At 29.6% G+C, this 21131-nt stretch overlaps 1 protein-coding gene across 1 annotated transcript in view; it reads left to right on the top strand.

The window, feature by feature from the left end:
• NaCP60E (Na channel protein 60E) overlaps positions 1 to 21131 on the top strand; it is a 934708-nt gene that overhangs the window by 840464 nt on the left and 73113 nt on the right. The window contains exons 18-19 of the mRNA XM_075359144.1: positions 1963 to 2218; positions 12519 to 12834. Coding sequence (XP_075215259.1) covers positions 1963 to 2218; positions 12519 to 12834 — 572 coding nt within the window. The remainder of the gene's footprint in view (positions 1 to 1962; positions 2219 to 12518; positions 12835 to 21131) is intronic.

A 21131-nucleotide genomic window follows, 5' to 3' on the forward strand; every position in this document is an offset into this window, starting at 1 on the left:
ACATAATAACAGATAAAAACGTACAGCTATTTGTCCTAATCATTAACTTCTACAACTTAGAATATTTTCTTAAAACTTCAATTCATCATTTATCAGCCACTTATGGTTAAAATAAAATGTATTTCTTTAGTTTTGAAGCTTATTTCTTGCACTAAATCTTTCAAAATTTATTCAATTATTTTTTTTTAAATTTCAGAATACTGTTATATGAAAGATGATTATCTTTTATTTCTTGTGAAATTTTGTTTTTGAGTCCTTTGTTTTTTTATAAATTACAACTGAATGGTGTCCAAAACCTGGGAAAAAATGTAGGTATTCAACCTCCCAAGATGTCACAAGATCTGTTGTATTTTAACTACCTCATTTTCCCTTCTCTTGATGTTTCAAGATGCTATAATTGGAAATGTTAACTTCACTCTGGCTTCGTTTGAATGGCTCTGGTGGCAGAAACAGCTACTTTTTTACTACAGCTTGATGTGATAGCAGCTCCATCTTTCAGTTTCTTCTTTCCAGGAGTTGTACAAATTGTCAAACTAGTAGCTGTGTCTTAATCAAATTCAAGCTTCTTAAAATCCATCTATCCATGAATAAATTAGGGAGAAAAAGAATTCAACATGTTTTTTTTTATTCAACAAAATCTGGCTTTGTTCCCAAGATGTAGACGAAATATTATTTATAGAAGATTGTTTTTATGCTGCAATATTTAAAAATAAAAAATTAAATATAACTTAATTAGACAACTACATTATCAACTGCTAACTGCTAGCAACAGATAACTGTTGGCTGATAAGCTGGTTGCTCAGCAAGCAGAAAATTACAAGTTGTGTTTTGTTTTTGATAATAATTCATTTTTTGACATATGTTATTTTTCTACATGTAATTAGTATTATTTCTCTTGCAACTTAAAACAAAAGACATTTAAAAGGATTTTATACATGCTTCTTAATGTTACTTATAAATTTTTAAGTGTGTTCCAATCTGGGAATTTTTTTCCATAGTTTTTATTGAATGTAGTGTATGTTTTTTACATGACTGCTCAAAAAGGAGTGTAATGTATTTAGGGTGTATGTTTGTATGTATGTGTGTGTATTTATTCCACAGCAGCAGCTCAACAGCCAAACTGATTTAGATGTCAAACCGGAAGTGTCACAGGCTATGTAAACATTATATGTTTATATAAATATATAATGTTAATTTAATTCTATTTTAAGATTTGCTAATTGAAGCACAAACTTTAATGAACTGTGAACTGTGAGTCTCTATCACTGTGTGAGCTGGATTTGAACTAAATGATTCGAATCAATTGAATGAATAATATTACAAAAATAAAAGAATTAAATTTACATTAAATAAAATAAACTAATATTAAATAATTTTTTTAAAAGATTATGTTTAATAATAATGGGCTTTCCATGGGGAACTGCATGTGAGGATAGAGTGGTAAGATGATGCAAACACCTCATACGAGGCTAAACCAATCATCACCATCAATTATTAACAAACGCAGTGCCCCTGTGGCGCTGCTTTGGGGGTTGCAATGTGTGCTCTTATCTCTGCAAACAATCGTCCAATTTTCAAAATTCAAATGCAGTATTTGTTAGTAGGTTGAAGGCTAACTTTTATACATCAGGTACACTCTCAATCTAACAGTAATGGTTATTTGGAAATGTTATAACTTCGCAACCAATCTTCCAATTTTCAAAATTCAAATGGGGTATTTGCTAGTATAATACAAAATTATGATTGAACCAAACCAGAAAAAAAGAGCAATGTTAGTCAGCAATGTTTTTTTTTTTGGCAGTCATGTTTTTTAATTTTTATCTCTTGTTTAAAATACCAATTTAAAGAGAATATTCTTTAATATAAATCTCTGAACAAAAATATTAATAAAATTTTAGTCTAATGATATTACTAATAGTACTGTTTTATGGTACTATTTTTTTATGAATTTACCTTTTTCAGATGAGGAATATAAATTGAAAACAGTGACAACAGTCCCCAACCCCAACCAAAATCCACCCTCTACACAACCTTCACGACCAGCTACACCTAAAAAACCATGGTTAACTTTAGTCTCATATGTAGATGAATTAACTGTAGGTGGTCGGAGAGATTCACAAGGAAGATATATTGATGGTCTTGGTAGCTTTCCTGGTTTTGGTCGAAATAAGACCATCAAAACACCGCAAGACTGTTTTCCACAACATTGTTACCAAAGGTAATAATTCAATACTTTGTTAAATGTAAAATCAAGTAGATTGTTATGTTATACTATAAAATTTGGAAAACTTTCTATATTTTGTATGTATGTTAGTTACATAAGCTTTTAAGATGAGTATTTAATTAGTTTTTATACAAAATTATAATTTTTTTAATCAGAAACTGTATTAAATTAAAATCTTATGAGACTTTTTATTGATATGGAAAGCATAAGGAAAAATAAATTTAATTTTTCCATCCTTGCCAATGTTATGACCACATTGTATTAAATGTGTTAACTTCAAATTTGATTTGCTGTTCATAAAAAAAATTTATTCATAAAATAATTAGGAAGTAGGTTTCTGTAACTTAAGTCAAATATCAAGGTTAAACAGTATGAAAAATATTAGTTTATTCTGTCAAAATTATATCTTATGTTATATTATACTTTGATGTTAGTCTACAATTTGGAATCAAGTTTAAAAGAAGACCTTAATCATAATTGCATGAGAAATATTTTTACTGAAATGCTTAAGATCTATTTTACACATGTACAAAACAGCATAAAAAATTAGGAGAGAAAATGGTTACAGTTAAAGTCAATAATTAAAACTAATTTTTTATTTTGCGCCGAAATGTAAATTTATTATTTATTTAATTGGATCTTGTAAAGAGATGATCTACATGAGTTGCTATGCTATATATTAAGATATCCAACTTTCAGTCAATTTGGTAATAGAGGGATGTGCATGTAAAAAGAACACAGTGAGACAGGAATGAAATTTTTAAATCAAATACTAAGATCATAGGATGGAGCATTTATGTTGAACCTAAAAGAGTAGCACAAAATATAAATAAATGGAGTAAGCATAAACTAATCAGTAACTAAAAAAAAATATGCTAGCCTGGATAGTCACAAGGTGGCAGACCTTACTTACATTGCCATTATACTGGTAAAAAAATTATATAAACATTCCACATTTACGCATATTGTCATCTGAATCTATTCTCTGTAGTTCTAGATTGAATTAAAATTATTTTTTTACTTACTGTAATAAATAATGCTTTTTTTTATCTCAGAACATAATAGCCTCAAGCACTCAGTCAAGCCTTATTAAGATACCAGTTAATGTCAGGCTCTAACAGCATGTGAGATAGCAATTACTAAATATATTTTCATAATTTGGTACTCTAATTTCAAGGTGAATCAGAAACTAATAATAATTTTATGACTGATTTGAAACAAGATGAAGGTGACAATTCTTTATTTTTAATTGATTCAGGATTAGGACAAACCAAGTTAATAATTTTTTTCAGATTCCTTTCCTCCTTCAGTACTGGCCAGTGTATCAGACAAGATCTGGATGGATATTAATGAATGATAGACTTATTTTATCTGTTTTGATGAGATGATTGATTTTTGAAAAAATCAAAAATGTAATTAATTTTTATAGATTATGTCACTAACATATCTAGCCAGGCGGTTGGCATACTAGTTAACAAGCTGACTTTTAAATTTGCTATTCAAAGGTTCAATTTCCAAAATAATGTGTAAATGTTAAATAATATATTCATATTGTGTATAACATGTCCAAAGTCACAATTAAAATATTATTTACATAAGATTAGCTATAACATTTAATAAATTTGTACCACCCATATGTGGAAGGATTGTAACACACCTGGACAAAATCTTGGCAGAAACAGGCTTAAGATTTTATCAATTATCACTGCTGACAGTTTTGTAATGTTGGATGTAGAGAGTTAAGTTTATAAAATTGTTGGTGGTATTTTTTTTTTCAGAGAATTGTTTTTTTCATTTTGCACAGAATTATTATTATAAAAGGATATACACAGCATTTGTGTCAACATATTTTTCAATGTTTTTATGAGAAGACTCTTATCAAAAATTGTACAGATTTTGTGATTTATACGGATTCAATGTAGTAATGTTAGTACTGATGTCATAGGATTGCTTCAGGACTATGACTAAGAAAATACTGGCTTGGCTTTTATAAAAATAAAATAAGAAAATTCAAATATAAAGATTGGTTTTAGAAATTAAATTTTTCCTAATCATTTACTTTTTACACAAATTCTCATTAAGTTAATAAAATGTACTGCATTACAAACAAATAATAAATTTTTGTGATTTAGAATATCTACCACTTATAATAACATTTATTTTCCAGTATTCTATGTACAATAGAATTCAGTGCGTTATAAGATATATACATTTTTAAATTTGTGCTTAACTACTTACAGTTACATAAATCTATAACTTAAAGAAAATAATCAAAGTTATTAAAGTAATCAAACTTTTTTATTTACTTATATTGTGGTTCTTTATTTTGTGTATGAAAATACATTTATGTTATCTTTTTAAACAATTTAAATATAGAATGCACTCACTTCCAAGACATTATTTTATATTTATTTCTAGTTTTCCTTCTTCATTTACTTATTGTAGTTGCATCACTACAACTTCATATTATTGTTACTTTAATAAATTATTATGGATCAAACCTCTTCTCTTTTTAAAATGTAATGTAATGCTGTTCTGATCAAGGTTCTGCCATGATTATATATATTTTTTTCAGGTAAGCACTGCAGCAGCTCCTTTTCATTTTCCATGGTTTAGTACATGTAACCATTCATGAATATGATCATTGTAATGTGTAATTACATACTGATGAATATAAGTATTTATTTACTTATTTATTAAAAATTAAATTTATTTAAAAATAATATTTTTGAGTATTGTCATTTTTTTTAAATTTAGGGCTTAGTATATAAAATAATATAGCGAATATAAAATTGAAAATCTTGTTTTAATAGTTACTCAACTTACAGAAATTGTCCTATTTAAAAACTATTTTATGGTTAATCATTTATTTCTAAATTAAATCTCTAAATATAAATTATAAATTTTATAATTTATATAAGTTGTAAGATTTTACAACTATCAGCAGTAATTATATTTATAGTTTTATCTATATATAATAATACTGTGTTAGCAAGAATTACTAGAATAAAAAGTTTACTCCACGGTATTACTGACAGAATGACAGATTAATCTAGAAAATATGGTTATTTGAATATTTGTTACAGATTTTAGATTACTAAATAAAATTACATAGATACAAAAATAAATTTACATCTTATTACAATTTAATTTTTATAAATTATTGTCATTATACTACTTTAACAGTATTACTGTTTTAAGAGTATATCTCCTCTTGGTTGGTTAGTGTTAAATGATAAAAAAAATTAACCAGATAATTTTATGATAATGATTAATTCCATTTTTTTTATTTGTATTTTTTTATGGCAGATGTGAATTTAATTGCAGATGTGAATTAAATGTATCAAATTCAGAGACTATAGGCTTATGGTCATCTTTCACTACTACTTCAGTTGCATCTACACCTCAGAGGCAGGAATATGAAAATTATAAAAAATTTAATAAAAATACTTTTTGCTGCAGTATTTTGCTTATGTATTTTTCACATTATTTTAAAATAATAAATTTATATTTTAAATAAGATGTAAATCAGTTATAAATTTTTAAACATTTTTATCTTAAATACTTTTTTTATTTTACTTGCCACAAACACTGGTAATTTATATTGTTTAAAGATCTTAAATAATTATTTAATTGACTATACGAGAAGGATAACCTTACATATATTTTTTTTTACATGTAAAGAAACTTTCTTACTTTTCAACGTAGTTACCACAATTTAAACATTTTATTTATGCTAAAATGCATAATTTAGAAGAAGTTTCTTTATCATCTTGGATTAGAACAGTGTTGGAGTTTAATTATTGATAAATATTTACTTTTTTTATGGATAAAGCATTAGGATTTAATTCTTGATTGTTGAAAACAATAAACAATCATTACAGAGAAAGAACATCAAGTTTTTAAACTAAATAAATTCAAGCTGACTTAAGGAATAGGCAAGAGAGTGAAATGTAATGCTTTTGGTATTGGAATGGGACCAATACTACAACAGCTACTTATTGATGTAATCTGCTGTCAATGTTTAGTTTAGTATTGTTCACTGATTTGAACAATGGTCTTGTAAGAATTATTTTTAATGAGGAATATTATTTTTAAAATACAGACTTATTCATTATAGCATGACCCACAGATAATAAGTATTTTGCTTCTTGATAACAAGAACCTACTTTTACCCTCTGCTGTTTAAACTAAAATATAAATCAGAAAAATTCAAAATGTTTTGGAAACTTTCTTTGATCCAAGCGCCAAATTTATAATCTTCCTCTTGTCTTACACCTGGAAAATTATCTCATATCATACCAGTTTTTGATTAAAAATAAAATTAAAACGGTAATCTTTCTGGCAACTCTATTCTTTGAGTAGTTAGAAAAATAACCTAAAAAAAATCATATTTCTTCTCCTTTTCCTTGTATTATTTTCATAGATTATGTATACTGTGTATATTATGTTTTCTATGCTAACAAACATTTTCCTTTCTTTTATTTTCTGATGTAATTTTAATTTGTAGGTCATTTCTTCAGTTGCGTATGTCAATTGAAAATATCAGTTTGCTCTAATTGCTTAGTAATGCAGCTTTTAGACAGTTCAGTTCACTTAAAGCAAATTTCCACAAATAAATAAATTTCTCCAAAAATTTATCAGACTTTCCTTACACTTTGTTTTTGTTTTAATTTTTCAACAAATTATTTTTATCACTTTCCTTGAATGTTACACTTACTAACTGTAGCTGTTTATGCATTATAGATTACGTATACTAACTATAATATTCTCTTAAGTGTAGCATTAAACAGGTTTAGATTACTCACCAAAATAAACTAAATAACAATCATATGATAAATAATATAGTTGAGTGAATAAAAGCTGTGATGAAAATGTAGACAATTTATTAATATTTTCCAGTGTTTGTTGTAAGATTATAATGAATATCACTTAAATTATTATAATATATATTATAAAATCTGCGTGAATTAATGCACATACAAAATTTTAAAATCTGACGTAAGTTCTGTATTTTTTGTTTTATTATTTTGGTAGATTTTATTGGATACCTTGTCAATGTAGCAATATTTAAGAAAAAATTACTGTAGTTTTCCATAGCAACACTAAAAATATACCACTTAAGTTTTCCCTGCATCAATGCACATTATTATTTTTATTGTTCATATTTTTATAATGTAAATACAAGTCAAGATTATAACTGTTTGAATTATTAACACATAACTAAAATAAAAATTTATACACCTAAAAATGTTTACTTGATTAAAATGAGCTATAGTAATTTAATGTAATTCCATTTTATAAAAATATTTTATAAATAATGTGTATTTCTAAATAAAATTGTTATTATAGTTTTACAAGTTATGTGCAATGCACTCTGTTTAAAATAGTGTACTAATGGAGAACATAAATTCTATAGATTATTATCTGCTAAACTCAGTTTAAAGTAAAACTTTAAACTGATTTTTACTAAAGTCCAAGACATTAAAAATTTATGTCATATACATTCCTTTCAAAATAATTTCCTCATTCACTTGCTGACAACAATCACCTGCTGACTCTTCTATGGGAAAATGTAATCTCAACTCTTGTAGTTCTACTAGGACATTCCACATACATTAACCATTATTGAATTGTTTTCTTATTGTCCAGGCCAACAAAGACCCAGGGCTGTTACAGGGAACTAAACTGGAGACCACACGTCTCTGTAGTATGACTTGTTACTGACTTGAATTCAAAATTTAGCCAAGTTCTGCTACCAGAGTTGCTGTCAGTCTCTATTGCCATGAATAATAATAATAATACATCTGCCTGACAGTTAACTGTTGTTTGGACTCCAGAGGACAGTTATGGACTTCATTACCGAGTCAGTAGGAAAATTATAATTTCCATCTTGGGCAGGCTGTTCTCTGCCTGCATCTTGAGTTCAAACCTGACTTGTTAGAGGTATCAGGCCAGGACTGAGATACCTTAGCAATAAAATAAATGGTCCCAGATTGAATCAGGTTCCTGCAACTATTTGTTCTTGAAAGAGCAGTTGAGCACCAAGTGGCAAGTTGGCTGCAGACCTGAATTATATAAGAATCCCAAACTATGTTTGCTGAAAGTAGCTGTTGCTCTCAACATAAATCTACTGAATGTAGGGAAAATGGATATACAAATTCCTCAAGTAGGTATGCTTATTGCAAGCTTATCTTACATTTGCTAGAGGCTTGACTTTGCTGGAATGCCAGAGGGTGAAAATTCACCCTCAAATTATCCCAAGAGAGCTTGTAGTTCTAAGGCTTATTATAACAAATAGTTAGCAAGAAATTAGTTTCCTAGCAAAAGGTCAGCTGATGCTAGGTAAATCAGGAGATTAATACAGTATATTACAATCAGGGCTTAGGATTTGGCACATGACCTGGTAGATCCCTTTAGAATTAAGTATTGATTGCTTGTCACTTAAATCTGCATAAAGAAAACTGATTTTGCAAAAAAAGAAAAGAGATTATGAAATGGAACAAATTAAGAAAAAAAGTCTTAGGAAAAAAATTATCTGCTCTCTTACTAGACCTGCAATGATAGATTCTGTTTGATTTATCAGTAGGTAAAATAAGAGAATCATTTTGACATATCATGGAAATGATATGATAAAAAATCTATCCTCTACATAGCTGACACTGGGCACAAGTTCCCAGAATTTGGAGTAATGTGAATTCTACTCACTAAAAAAAAAAAAAAAAATTATTCCATTTATTCCCTAATTGTGAAGTATTAAATGCTTAGCAGGCAAGTGTGACAGAGGACTAAGAATAGTATGTAATTATGGTTACTAATCGTAAATTAAAAATGGCTATGTAGAATTTACACATAACTTGTAAAAATAAAATATTTTATTTCTGTTCAGAAAATTACATGTTACTCTTTCTTGATTCTTCAAACCTAATGCATCTTGGTATTTTAATTACTTTGCACATTTTTCATAATTTTAAATTAATACTTACCATTTTCTAAACTTTTATTATTAAAACCAAATCAAAATAATAAAAAATTAATAATATTAAAATAATATTTTTAAAATCAAATCAAAATAATATTTTTTTGTAAAAATCTAGTTTCACTTTTTTATTATTTCATATATTTTTTCGTGTATAGTATTTTAACTTATATATTGATTTATTTATGTAATTAGATTAATAGTATATTAAACCATTAATAAAATTGCTGTATTTTGCTATATTAAACAAAGAATCACTAATTTTTATAACAAACAAACAAATCATATACAGTAGCACTATTGGCAGTGCACCAAAATAATTTTTTCTAACATCAGTTCAATACATAAGTAACTAGTTATGCAACAGTAGTTTATATGTTAGAATTGAAAGTAGTTAAAATCTACTGGAGGCTGATAGGCACATCTGTATAATAATGTTAAAAGTTTAGCCTAACAAATACATTAAATACACATACAATGTAACTTGTGAGTTTTACTGTAGTTCTACAATCTTTTAACACTGTCATAGCATTAAAATAAAAAAAAAACTGATATTATTTTTATAAACAGTAAAATGTAGTAATAGAACACATAGAATTTATTTTAAATCAATTTTTTCTGATCTTATTTTTTAGGAAAATAAAGCTTTCATAATGAACTGATAGGAAACAAAGGCTACTAGATATTTCTAAACCACTCAGTGATGTTTCTAATGCAAATCATAACTTTACAGCAATTGGTAAAACTGTAAAAAAGTTTAAAGATAGTTTTAGAATAACACACTTTTGTAGTATGAGAAGTCATGATAATTTGACATCAGTTTCATTTATAATGAGCAGTGAATGATTTTTTTATTCTCCACTTCTAAAGAGCAAGTTTTTCACCACAATCTCTGAAAAAAATTTTTTTTTGTTCATTACATATATTGATATACTGCATGAATTTACCTATGCGTTGCATAATACATCATTAGCAAATCTTCTGATTTCCATTTCCTGTTGATGGAGACATCCTTTTCAAGAACAACAACAATGGACATATTGAAATAATCTATAGAATATACAAATAAATTAATTAAAATAAGTTGCAACAAAGGGATAGAAAAACTTAAAGTGATGCTGAGATAAGTAGAAAAATTAAACAAATGGTTCTTAGAAAGCTATGATCATGCATGGTTACTGTCTCATTTGCTCAAATTAAATAAATTAAGAAACTAAAGTTTAATTGAACAATATTTTTTATAGATTCTGCGTATTTTGACTGGTGAGGATAAGAAAGTGACAGTCAACTTTTTTACACAACTACCCAAAAAGGAGTGTCATGTGTTTAGAGTGTCAGTTAATTTACCAACTTTTAGAGCTTCTTTTTTCAAAAAATCATAAATATTATTGACAATTTCATGTGATTGACTGCTAAGTTTTTTTTTTCTTAACTACAGATTTAAATTCTGCCATAACAAACTGCACTAAAACACACGAACAAAAATAAAACAAAAAATAATATAATACAAAAAATTTGCGAAAAACAATGAATAATTATAAAATAATCACACAAAACACTATCCGAATACCTTCACTTAAGACAATATAAACTGGACTAAAGTTTATTTCTTTATACACACATTGTGTACTACGAATGACAGAACTAAATATCATCATGACAAAAGCTATCATTTTTAACTGCATGTATAAATTTTTATAGGCCTGTACATAATACCAATCAGAGCATTAGTCATTGGTTTAGGAATTGTTATTGTTTACATGATTGAGTCGTTAAGCATTTTTTCTACAAGAAATCAACTCAAGTGGAAAGAATTGAACACACAACAACGTAAATGTATTGTTTGGGCACCCATATTGTTTGTAAGTCGAAAAAAGAAATAAAAATAATATTTTGGAAAACATAACGTAATGAGATATCAGCAAGTGACATCACAAGCTCTCTGGGGCAACTATGTACTCCTAAAGCTTATATAAAAAGAAAAGCATATTTCTGATTGTTTTTATTATAGATTAGATTATAAAAATATTTGGAAACTCAGCTTTACCCAGTAACCATTTTAATTACTTTTTGGGTTATTTGGGTAACTTGTAAAGGAAAAAATCCTGAAACTATGCCATCAAATTATTCCAAGCTACCAACTACCAATCAAACACTTCTCTACCAGTTAATAACTCTCTTCACTTATAGACAAGGCCAATATTATGGCAGAACTAATTTCCATAATACTTATTGAGAAAAGAGGTGATAAAGAATTTAAAGAGAAAGATGTTGAAGTGAGAAATGATTGATAAATAAGAACTAATTTAAAACCTTTGGAAAATTAGAGTGGTTTATAATCTTGCTCAGGGCCTTAATTATATCTGTATTTGTAACTCACATATTTTGCTTATAAATGCTAATATAACTTTCTCTTAATTTGCAAATTTGTTTTTATCTTGCTCAGAATCAATATTATATAATAAATTTCATGATTTCTTGTTTGTTTATTACCCATATGCTGGGATGATCTATGACTCTGATGTACTGTAATCATTACTGCTTTCCAGTGATTTGGAAAACATCAAACATAATTTTTTTATAAAAAAAAAAAAATATTTAGAAATTGGAAGGAAGTTCTGCAGAAAGGGATGGATGAGCTATGTGCATCAACTCTAACCATAGCTGATACACTTTTATATGAATCATTAATTTTAGTACTTATAGTTGCATCAAGCAATATATTTTGTTTTGATGACACCTAGTTTAAGATTACTCGGCTTATAAGCATCTTAAAAAAAAGATCTTCTACAGTATTTTTTTTTTGAAAAATTTTGTAATGCTCATAATAGTATTTCACCTTAGAAAACATTTGTGGTAATTCTAGAAGAAAATTAACTGTCAAATAAAAACAAAATTAGAAATATTTATAATGTAACTATAATTATATAAATTTAAGTTATCATCCTAATAAATAATCTAATCTAATTTAGATAATCATCATTTTAAATTTATTTTAATAATTATAATTTTAAAATTACAATAATGTTTTCTGTGAATATTATTTCCCATATATAATTCATAATTTGTTCATTTTCACCATAGATTATTATCTTTCAGATTTTTTTGCACCATTTCTGTACAGATGAGTAGCTTATGAATTACTCGTATGTGTATATTTATTTTACTGTTCTTTCTCATTTACAGAAGAAGTGTACATATTGGTTGTTTATGAATAAATTGCACATGTATTGTAACTGATTAATATCATAGCTGTGTTTCATTATAATATTATTATTTACATGCTTTTTACATTTTTTTTTCTTTTGTTGACAGATCCCCATGTTGTGATGACTGTATGCAATCATGTTGCGGCCAGTGGTGGATGGGTTTACGTGCATCAATCCTGACCGTAGTTGATACACCTGCATTTGAATGGTTTATTTTAGTGCTTATATTCGCATCAAGTATTACACTTTGTTTTGAAGACATCTACCTAGATCAAAATCTTTTTCTAAAAAATATTTTATATTGGACTAATCTAGGATTTTGTGCGTTATTTAGTGTAGAAATGATGTTGAAGTGGATTGCATTAGGTTTCTACAAATACTTCACAAGTTTTTGGACTATATTGGATTTTATCATAGTTTTTGTAAGATATTTTTTCTTTTATAATCAGTCGTGAAATCAGTTATTTAATTAATGATAATTAATATTAGGTTTTTTAAATGAGTTACATTTTCTAAAAATATTCTTTTAGATTGTAATATACACATTTTATAAATAAATGCACCCACATTCCCAACCGATAGATGTTGATTTCAAAATTGTAGTTCAGATTTTTATTCTTTCTATATAATTCTTTACAAATATTTCTCATAGAAGAATGGCATATGGTTATTTCTTAAAGAATGAGGCATAAGGAGGTGAAGGTTTAATTGATATTTTACATAAAGGTTAATCTTTTGAGCTACAGGTCCTTTTTATCTGATTTCTCTAACTAAAAATACAGAATTATGGATTACTATATTAGATCTTACCTAGGGATGACAAATATACAAAAACTGCTACTGTGAAAATATTTTTTTAAAATTTGGTGTATCAATCTTTTCTGAATGGGGTAATTTTTTTTTTAAAACAGTTAAAATCTAAACAACTTTATTGCATATAGACACTGTCTCCCAACAGAATGGTCAGCACACATATAAATCTTAATCCTTTATTACATACATTGCATGCAGAGCAAGCAAAGCTTCATTATTACTTCATTTTTTGGAGAGCAACTCATATAATGCTCCAAATTCTTGTTATTTATTATATCTTCATTGTTATATGATTAACAAACATTGAGTTCATTTAATCCTGTATATGATCTGATGTCCGAGGTGTGTGAGAAAAGTAATGAGACTGACTTTTTACTTACCAAAGTTTTTATTTTTTTCAAACAACAATATTATCCCCTTCAAAGTAGTTCCCTTGTGCAGCTATACACCGGTGGAGTCATTGTTCCCACTCCTGGTAGCAGTGCTGGAAGGCTTCACTTGGTAGGGCTTTTAATTGGTCGGTCACAGTCTTTTGAATGTTCTCCAGAGTTCCAAAATGACGTTCTTTTAAGACATGTTTCAATTTTGGGGAAAGGAAAAAGTATTCAACCCCCCTATCAGGTGAATAGGGGGGGTTGAGGAACTGTAGGAATGTGTTTTGAGGTCAAAAATTCCCTGATGGAAATGGCCGTGTGACATGGAGCATTATCATGATGAAGCATCCACTTGTCTGCAATGTCTGGTCTCATGCGAATCACTCTTTTCCTGAGCCTTTCAAGGACACCTTTGTAAAACACTTGGTTGACAGTTTGTCCTGGAAGAACAAATTCTTTATACCCGATACCCCTACTGTCAAAAAAGCAAATCAGCATGGTTTTGATCTTTCATTTGCTCATTCAACATTTTTTCGGTCGAGGAGATGTAGGAGTGTGCCACTCTTCGCTTTGCCACTTTGTTTCAGGATCGTACTCAAATATCCAGGATTCATCACCTGTGATCACACGATTGAAGAATTCTTGGTCATTGTCAATCCTCTCAAGAAGATCAACGCACACGTTTCTTCGATTGTCCTGTTCCGTTGTGAGGTTTTTGAGCACCAATTTTGCATGTCCAAACTGTCTGTCAAAATTTGATGTACGATGAAAGTGTTTAAATTTAACTGTTTATTCATCATCCTTATTGTTAAATGACAGTCTGATCTCACAAGAACCCTCACACGCTCAATGTTTTCGTCAGATTTTGAAGTTGAAGGTCTCCCTGAGCGAGGTTGATCTTCAATGTGTTCTCGGCCTTCCAAAAATGATTTGTGCCAGCGGAAAACTTGTGCTCTTGATAAGCAATATTGCCCATAGGCCTGTTTCAACTTTTCAAAGGTCAGATTGCGGATTCCTCAAGTTTAACACAAAACTTTATTGCACAACATTGCTCTAAATTCCGATGCTCCATTTTCATAACACATAACTTCACTGATGGCACTGTCAAAAATAATGTGTTGGCTGAACGTAGTTGAAACTCGTACTGAGCACAGGAAAGGAATGAACAAACTGGTTTTGCCAGATCGCTCGTAGTGTTACCAACCTCATTACTTTTCTCACACACCTCGTATTACTATGTATTAATTGTGAGAGACCCCTACTGGTTTCTGAATATGCCATTGCATGTGAGGATAAAATGTTTTTTTAGACCATTGCTGTATGTGTGGAAAAGAAAAGAAATATTACAATCATGACTATAGAATGTGTATTTGGTTTATTTGTAAATCACATTCAGAACATAAAATGAACTATAAAATTGTTTAGGAGATAAATATTATCTATCAATGAACAGGTATCACAGTAATCTCATATATAAATGCATAAGTTTGTTTATAACAGTATGACACGAGAGTCAACCAACTGAATGCTTTAAAATTTTCAGGATACATTTGTGTTACCTCAGGGAATGATTTAAGTTATACATCAAGGTTCTAGCCTCCTTGAGGGTTATGATATTAAAGATAATAAGATATTTATAGAAGATTATTTATAATAATAATAAAGCTTATTTATAATAAGATAGAAGAAACAAAAATTAATTTTTTTACTGCATTATATTTCTGCCACAATGGCAATAGAAATACAATGAAATAAAATGACTAATTCTTCTTCCTTTAATGAATATCTATAAAATATTTAATTCTCACAACCATAAGGATAATGAACGCATTGAGGATCCAAGGGATGGAGCCCCCTGGCTAGACAGATGGGCGAGCAAAGCAAGCCTTGACCAGCCAATAATTCTGAACATTCAGAATTATTTGTAATATATATTTTTTTTAATTAATGACTTAATAAAGTAACCTATTTTTATAAAATAGAGTTTTAAGAATATACAAAATAAAACTTACATTATTTTGATTATAAGTAGTGAAATTTATAAGAACAATTAATAGCATGAGTCAAATATTTTATTAATTTATTAGCAGACCCAGCAATGCTTCGCTATTGCTAGATTAGAGTATATATATATTATATATATTATATATATATATATATAGATTAAACACAATTGAAAGTTTGATAAGACATTAACAAAATGAACATTAGAGAACTTCATAAAATTTAACCTTTCCCTTTCTCCCTTTTCCCCATTTCCTTTTTCCCAATTTCATTTTTACCATATTCCCTTTTCCCATTTCCCCTTTCTATTTCCCTCATTTCACCTTTCCTTTCCCTGTTTCTCTTTCCTTATTTCCCTTTCCACCTTCCTATTTCCGCTTTTGTTTTTGTCTTCCTTTCCCTTTCCATTTCCTTTTCCCCCATTCGCCCTTTTCCCTTTTTTCCTTTTTCCCCTTTTTACCTTCGTATAGTGTGTGTTGCTTTTACGTCCAACAGATAGCACTGGTTTTAAAAAAAGCATGTTTTTACCTATCACAGGTGTTGTGACATCATCTAACAGTAGGTATATAAAAACATGCGTGTATTCAAATGCAACGTTGCATCAAAATTTCAAAGCAATCAGTGAAGAACTTTCGGAGATTTAAGGTTTTGAACAAACAATCATTTACATTTTTATTTATATAGATTTTTTATTTCCATAGAAAATTAAATATGTAATGGCATATAAATACCTCATAAATACAGTTGTGTATGACAAAGTTTGTATAAAATTTATTATTTAGAAAATTTAATTATTTTAAATAACACTAGATATAATCAAATTTCTGTATTCAGTAATATTACACAACCAATTTCATTAATGTCATTAAAAATCACTCACAATTTATGGATCATGCTCACCAAATAATATAAATAAAAAGAGCTTACTGTTTCTAAGGATTCAGTAGCTAGTATACCCATCCCTGAGCTAAGTTATGAAATGAAAGAGGATTATTAAAATGTGTATGAAGGGGAATTTTTTTCTATAGAAACAGTTACATTATTTTAGAATACCCAATTCAATAGTAGTTAGCAAAACTTTGATTAAGTAATGGCTGGCTCATAAATTTCTTTGCATGCAGTATTTTTTTTTTTTTTTAAGAAAAAAGAATTAAGGGGAAAGCAGATACTGATAAATCTGAAATAAACTATAATGTTTACAAGATTTTTACACTAAGTTTTAAAGTATTATCCTTAAATAGTAATCTTAGCTCAATTACAAATTTGAACTCTTTTAAAAAGAGTGTGCTGCATGACATTTTCAAATAGATTTATTGCTTATTTTCAAAATTTCACAGGGAATTTATTTTTATGATGTAATTTTGTAATTTATCCTCATAAATTACCATTTTTAGATAAACAATTTTTAATAACAATTGAGTTGTCTCACTGTCTTAGTGTTTAATGTACTGATAAATAAATTCATATGCTCTGATCTTGAGAAATCTGTATTTGATTTTAAAATATTAGCATCCAAATTGTATCTCATGCTTAAGTCTTTTTTATATATGAAAAGGAATTGTGCCACCATTATTGTGGAGTTGCATATAATTTTTTTTTTATTGTTTGGAAACACCCCCAAGGTAACCAGTCTAGCAATTAAGGATCACTCAGTCATCTCAAGGTGTCATGGCAGCAGCCTGCCCTCCCTGTCTAGCCACGTGTAGGGGCATCCCACTGGAGTCTCCCTAGCATCATCAGGACATGCTAACTTCCTCTTTTGGATAATCAGTCCATCTCTCAGCTGGAGAGTTACTCTTCTCGTCCCTAACCTATGAAGCACCAGGTGTGCGTTGCGCATGACCCGTCCCCTAAAACCTTGAGAGTCCCTTATCTTGCATGCGGGCAGACCAGAACATCCTAGACATGGGGGCTACCTCCCTAGCCCTAAACGTCACTATGCTTCATCTCAGGCTTCAGTATTAGTAGCAGATGCACTTCATGAAGGGCGGTAAGTGCAAGCCCGGTCTCTGGTCCGGTGTCCTCCCTGCCCACAATCAAAGCATTTCGTAGGTTCCATACAACCTGCCACCTTGTGGCCTCGCCCCCCACAATTGTAACACAGGGTTGATCTGTCGAATCTCTTGCAGGCTGCTGCTCTATGGTTGAAACTCCAGCACTGAAAGCATTTCACCTCCTCTTCCCACAGCTCAATTCTACACGAACCTTCTTTGCCAACTTACTTTGATGCTCTTTGGTGGCTAGCATACTGGTACCTCCTTTGTACAATTACACTGTGGCTTTCTTGGTGTCATCGTAGGTCGGCCTGAGGGATGAGACACAAACTGTGACCTTGCATCCCACCTCTCTTATTGCAGCAGTGATTTCCTCCGAGGTGGCATACAGATCTAATCCTGCTATGTGGTACGCTACCTGAGAGAGTCCCTCCTGTTCTCAGTGACCACTGCGATTTCCACTGTGGAACTGAGCCTTTGTACCATGTCTGCTTTCTTCATTAAGGATTCTTTGATCCTAATTTCCATCATGTCAGCTCTACCCTTTCAAATCAACACGATGTCCTCAACCAGGTCCTCACAAAGCCTGCTTCTTACTTTCTTGAGTAGCTCATCATAGCTGAGCCCCTCCTTTCATACCAGCGCCATCTTAGAGGCAGGTCCCCACGGTGGTTGTGGAGTTGCAAATACTTGATTTTAACTAACATTACAGAAAAATTCTTAGTTTTAGTACATTTTAGTCAATAATTTAAATTATGCATGGGTATACAAGAGAAAGTATTTCAGTCTGTAGAAATATTTCTCACCTCAGGGTGGTGTGATGATACATGTGATTTCAAAAAATTGAAATTTAAAAATCTACATCTGTACGCTTTATTTTAAGGTAAATGTTAAAAAACTTTACCTATTTCTCATCAAATGTTTACTCTAAATTAAATTTCTTCAGTGACTGCAGCTGGGAGCCTTTATTCTTGTGATACCATTACATATAGGGTCTTTGTTGTTTGAAGAGAGAGAGAGAGTGTGTGTGTTTGTACAGTTTGTTCATTTGGAATGTTGTGTTTATGTGTTTTTATTATATGTATTTATGTATTTCATATGTGAATTGTTAACATAAAAAATTTTCATCTCATTGATCATGTATGTGTTGCTTGCTTCATTGAGGTTGTTTTCAAAAGTGATTAACCGGTGAGCAAAGAGTGCTTTTGAGTGATCTTTGTATTATAGTGGAAATTTGGGCCCTGCTAATGGATTGGGTTTGCTACTGTTGAACTAGTTAAGGTTTATATATTCAGTACATCAAATTTTTTTATTGTTTATGGACTTTTTCTCATGACCTCATCTATTCTGTTTCATTAATAAATTGTTATGTATGAAATGTCATAGCCTGTTTTTTTTTTTTGTCTGAAATCTGTTCAAGAATTTGTCACTCACATATTTATCTGATTGCTTCAGCTAAATATGTTTTTTTAGTAAATTCATTCTGTAATCTTTTCGTGAAGTGGAATATTATGTAGTCTAAATAACTCAGTTCATAAAAATGAAATTTTATCTTGCATGAGGTATAAAAGAGTTTTGTATGAACACCAAGAAATCATGGTGAAGATTATGTTTTTGAGAATTTTATTGGTGTGTGAGGTGATTCTTTCTTTGTCTGGTGTCCCCCCTTATTTAGAAGTATTATTTCATCTATGTCAGTAGATTATTTTGTGTTAATAATTGTTCATGAAGATGTTTGTCTTTTCACTGTGTTTGAAAAATATTTAAATTAATTTGTCAGAGTAGGTAAACCTGTAGGCATATATCTATTGGGAAATAAATCTGAGTAATTCAGGAAATAACACAACAGTTAACACTGACATTGTTTTATTGAATAGTAAATTTCTAAATTATATTCACAAGAACAAATATCTAAACTAGTAAAAAAAATTCTAGTCCACAATTGAATACATTATTATCAAATCCAAATACACAAAACCATTTACTTAAGCAAGTTCTCTTTAAGCTTCTACCTATCAAAATTATTTTTTTTCAAAATGTACTAGTCCAACATTCCTGTAAACTCCAGTGTACACTACCAAAATGTTCATGCCTGTAAACTGTTTCACATATACACAAGACCATTAACAAATCCATAAACACTAAAACTCACACAAGAAAACAACTACATCTTAAACAAAGTTTAAATCATCAACATAGTGCATAACTCAACATTATCATCATTTGACATAAACCTACAATCCAACAGCCCAAAAGCAGAAACACTCCATTCTTAAAAACAAGCTTTCTGACGAAAAAAAGAAAAAATCTATAAAAATACTTCTCACATATAATAAATATATTAAAGATTTTACAAAACAAAATTATTTTACATCTGAAAACAAATATTACACACTGCCTGATGGTTTTCTTTTGAATCTTGTTTCCAGCATTTCAGTAGAACTCATTGTTCAACATATAGAACAAATAAATAAACGCATCAACAACAAAATCCCTCACAAAAAGAGTATTCTAGAAAGTTATGTCAGTGATACCATCTTTTGTGACAAGTCAGGACAAGACAATGCTATAAACAAATAAATTCTCTTGTCCTCATCTTTAAAAAAAATAAAGTAATCAACAAAAAAAACACTTTTTAATTATTTAAAAGGTCAACATTGACATATTCATTTACAACACCTCAAACACCCTACTCTCTTTTTCTGTTTAGCCTCCAGAACCACCATAAGGTATTACTTCAGAGGATGAAAGAGGATGATATGTATGAATGTGAGGAAGTGTAGTCTTGTACAGTCTCAGGTTGACTATTCCTGAGATGTGTGGTTAATTGAAACCCAACCACCAAAGAACAACAGTATGCACGATCTAGTATTCAGATCCATATAAAAATTACTGCTTTTACTATGATTTGAACCTTCAAACTCTCGACTCAAACAACCCAGTTTCATAAAACTGTCTGCTTTTAGTTCTTATAGAACTCAATGCCATAAAACATTTAGCACACAAAGATGGATATAACAGCATACACAAAATAAAAGCAAATATAAATAAAACAAACAATATATACATTAACACACATAAACAAAGGCTTAGAAAAGATAGCTTGAAAATTCACAAAGCTGAATAAAACTGTTATATAAAAGCTAGGTACTCGGGTACTTACTGGTCATGGGTATTTCAAAGCATACCTGTACACATGGACTTGTGTACAGATATGCTGTACACAAGTCGTTGCGAGGAGGAGTACACTGCACAACACACAGTGTTTGTGTGTGATCAGTTTGATAGCATAGGGGAGCTTACTGGAAAAAAAAAGCTGCTTTCCTCAGATAAGATCAAGGGAACTATGATGCGGAACAAACAAGCATGGTAAGCAGTGTCCATGATGTTGTTCAAGGTCATCCATACAAAAATGGCAGAAGTGTAGGGATGAATAATTCTCCCTAAGTCTCCCTTTGGGCTATGTTCATATTAAAGCAGGTCTTGCCTCAGTGGTAACAAAAAAATCCCTGCCTACCCTAAGCGATAAGAGCC

The sequence above is a fragment of the Lycorma delicatula genome, chromosome 3, assembly GCF_047948215.1.
Source record: "Lycorma delicatula isolate Av1 chromosome 3, ASM4794821v1, whole genome shotgun sequence".
NCBI lineage: Eukaryota > Metazoa > Arthropoda > Insecta > Hemiptera > Fulgoridae > Lycorma > Lycorma delicatula.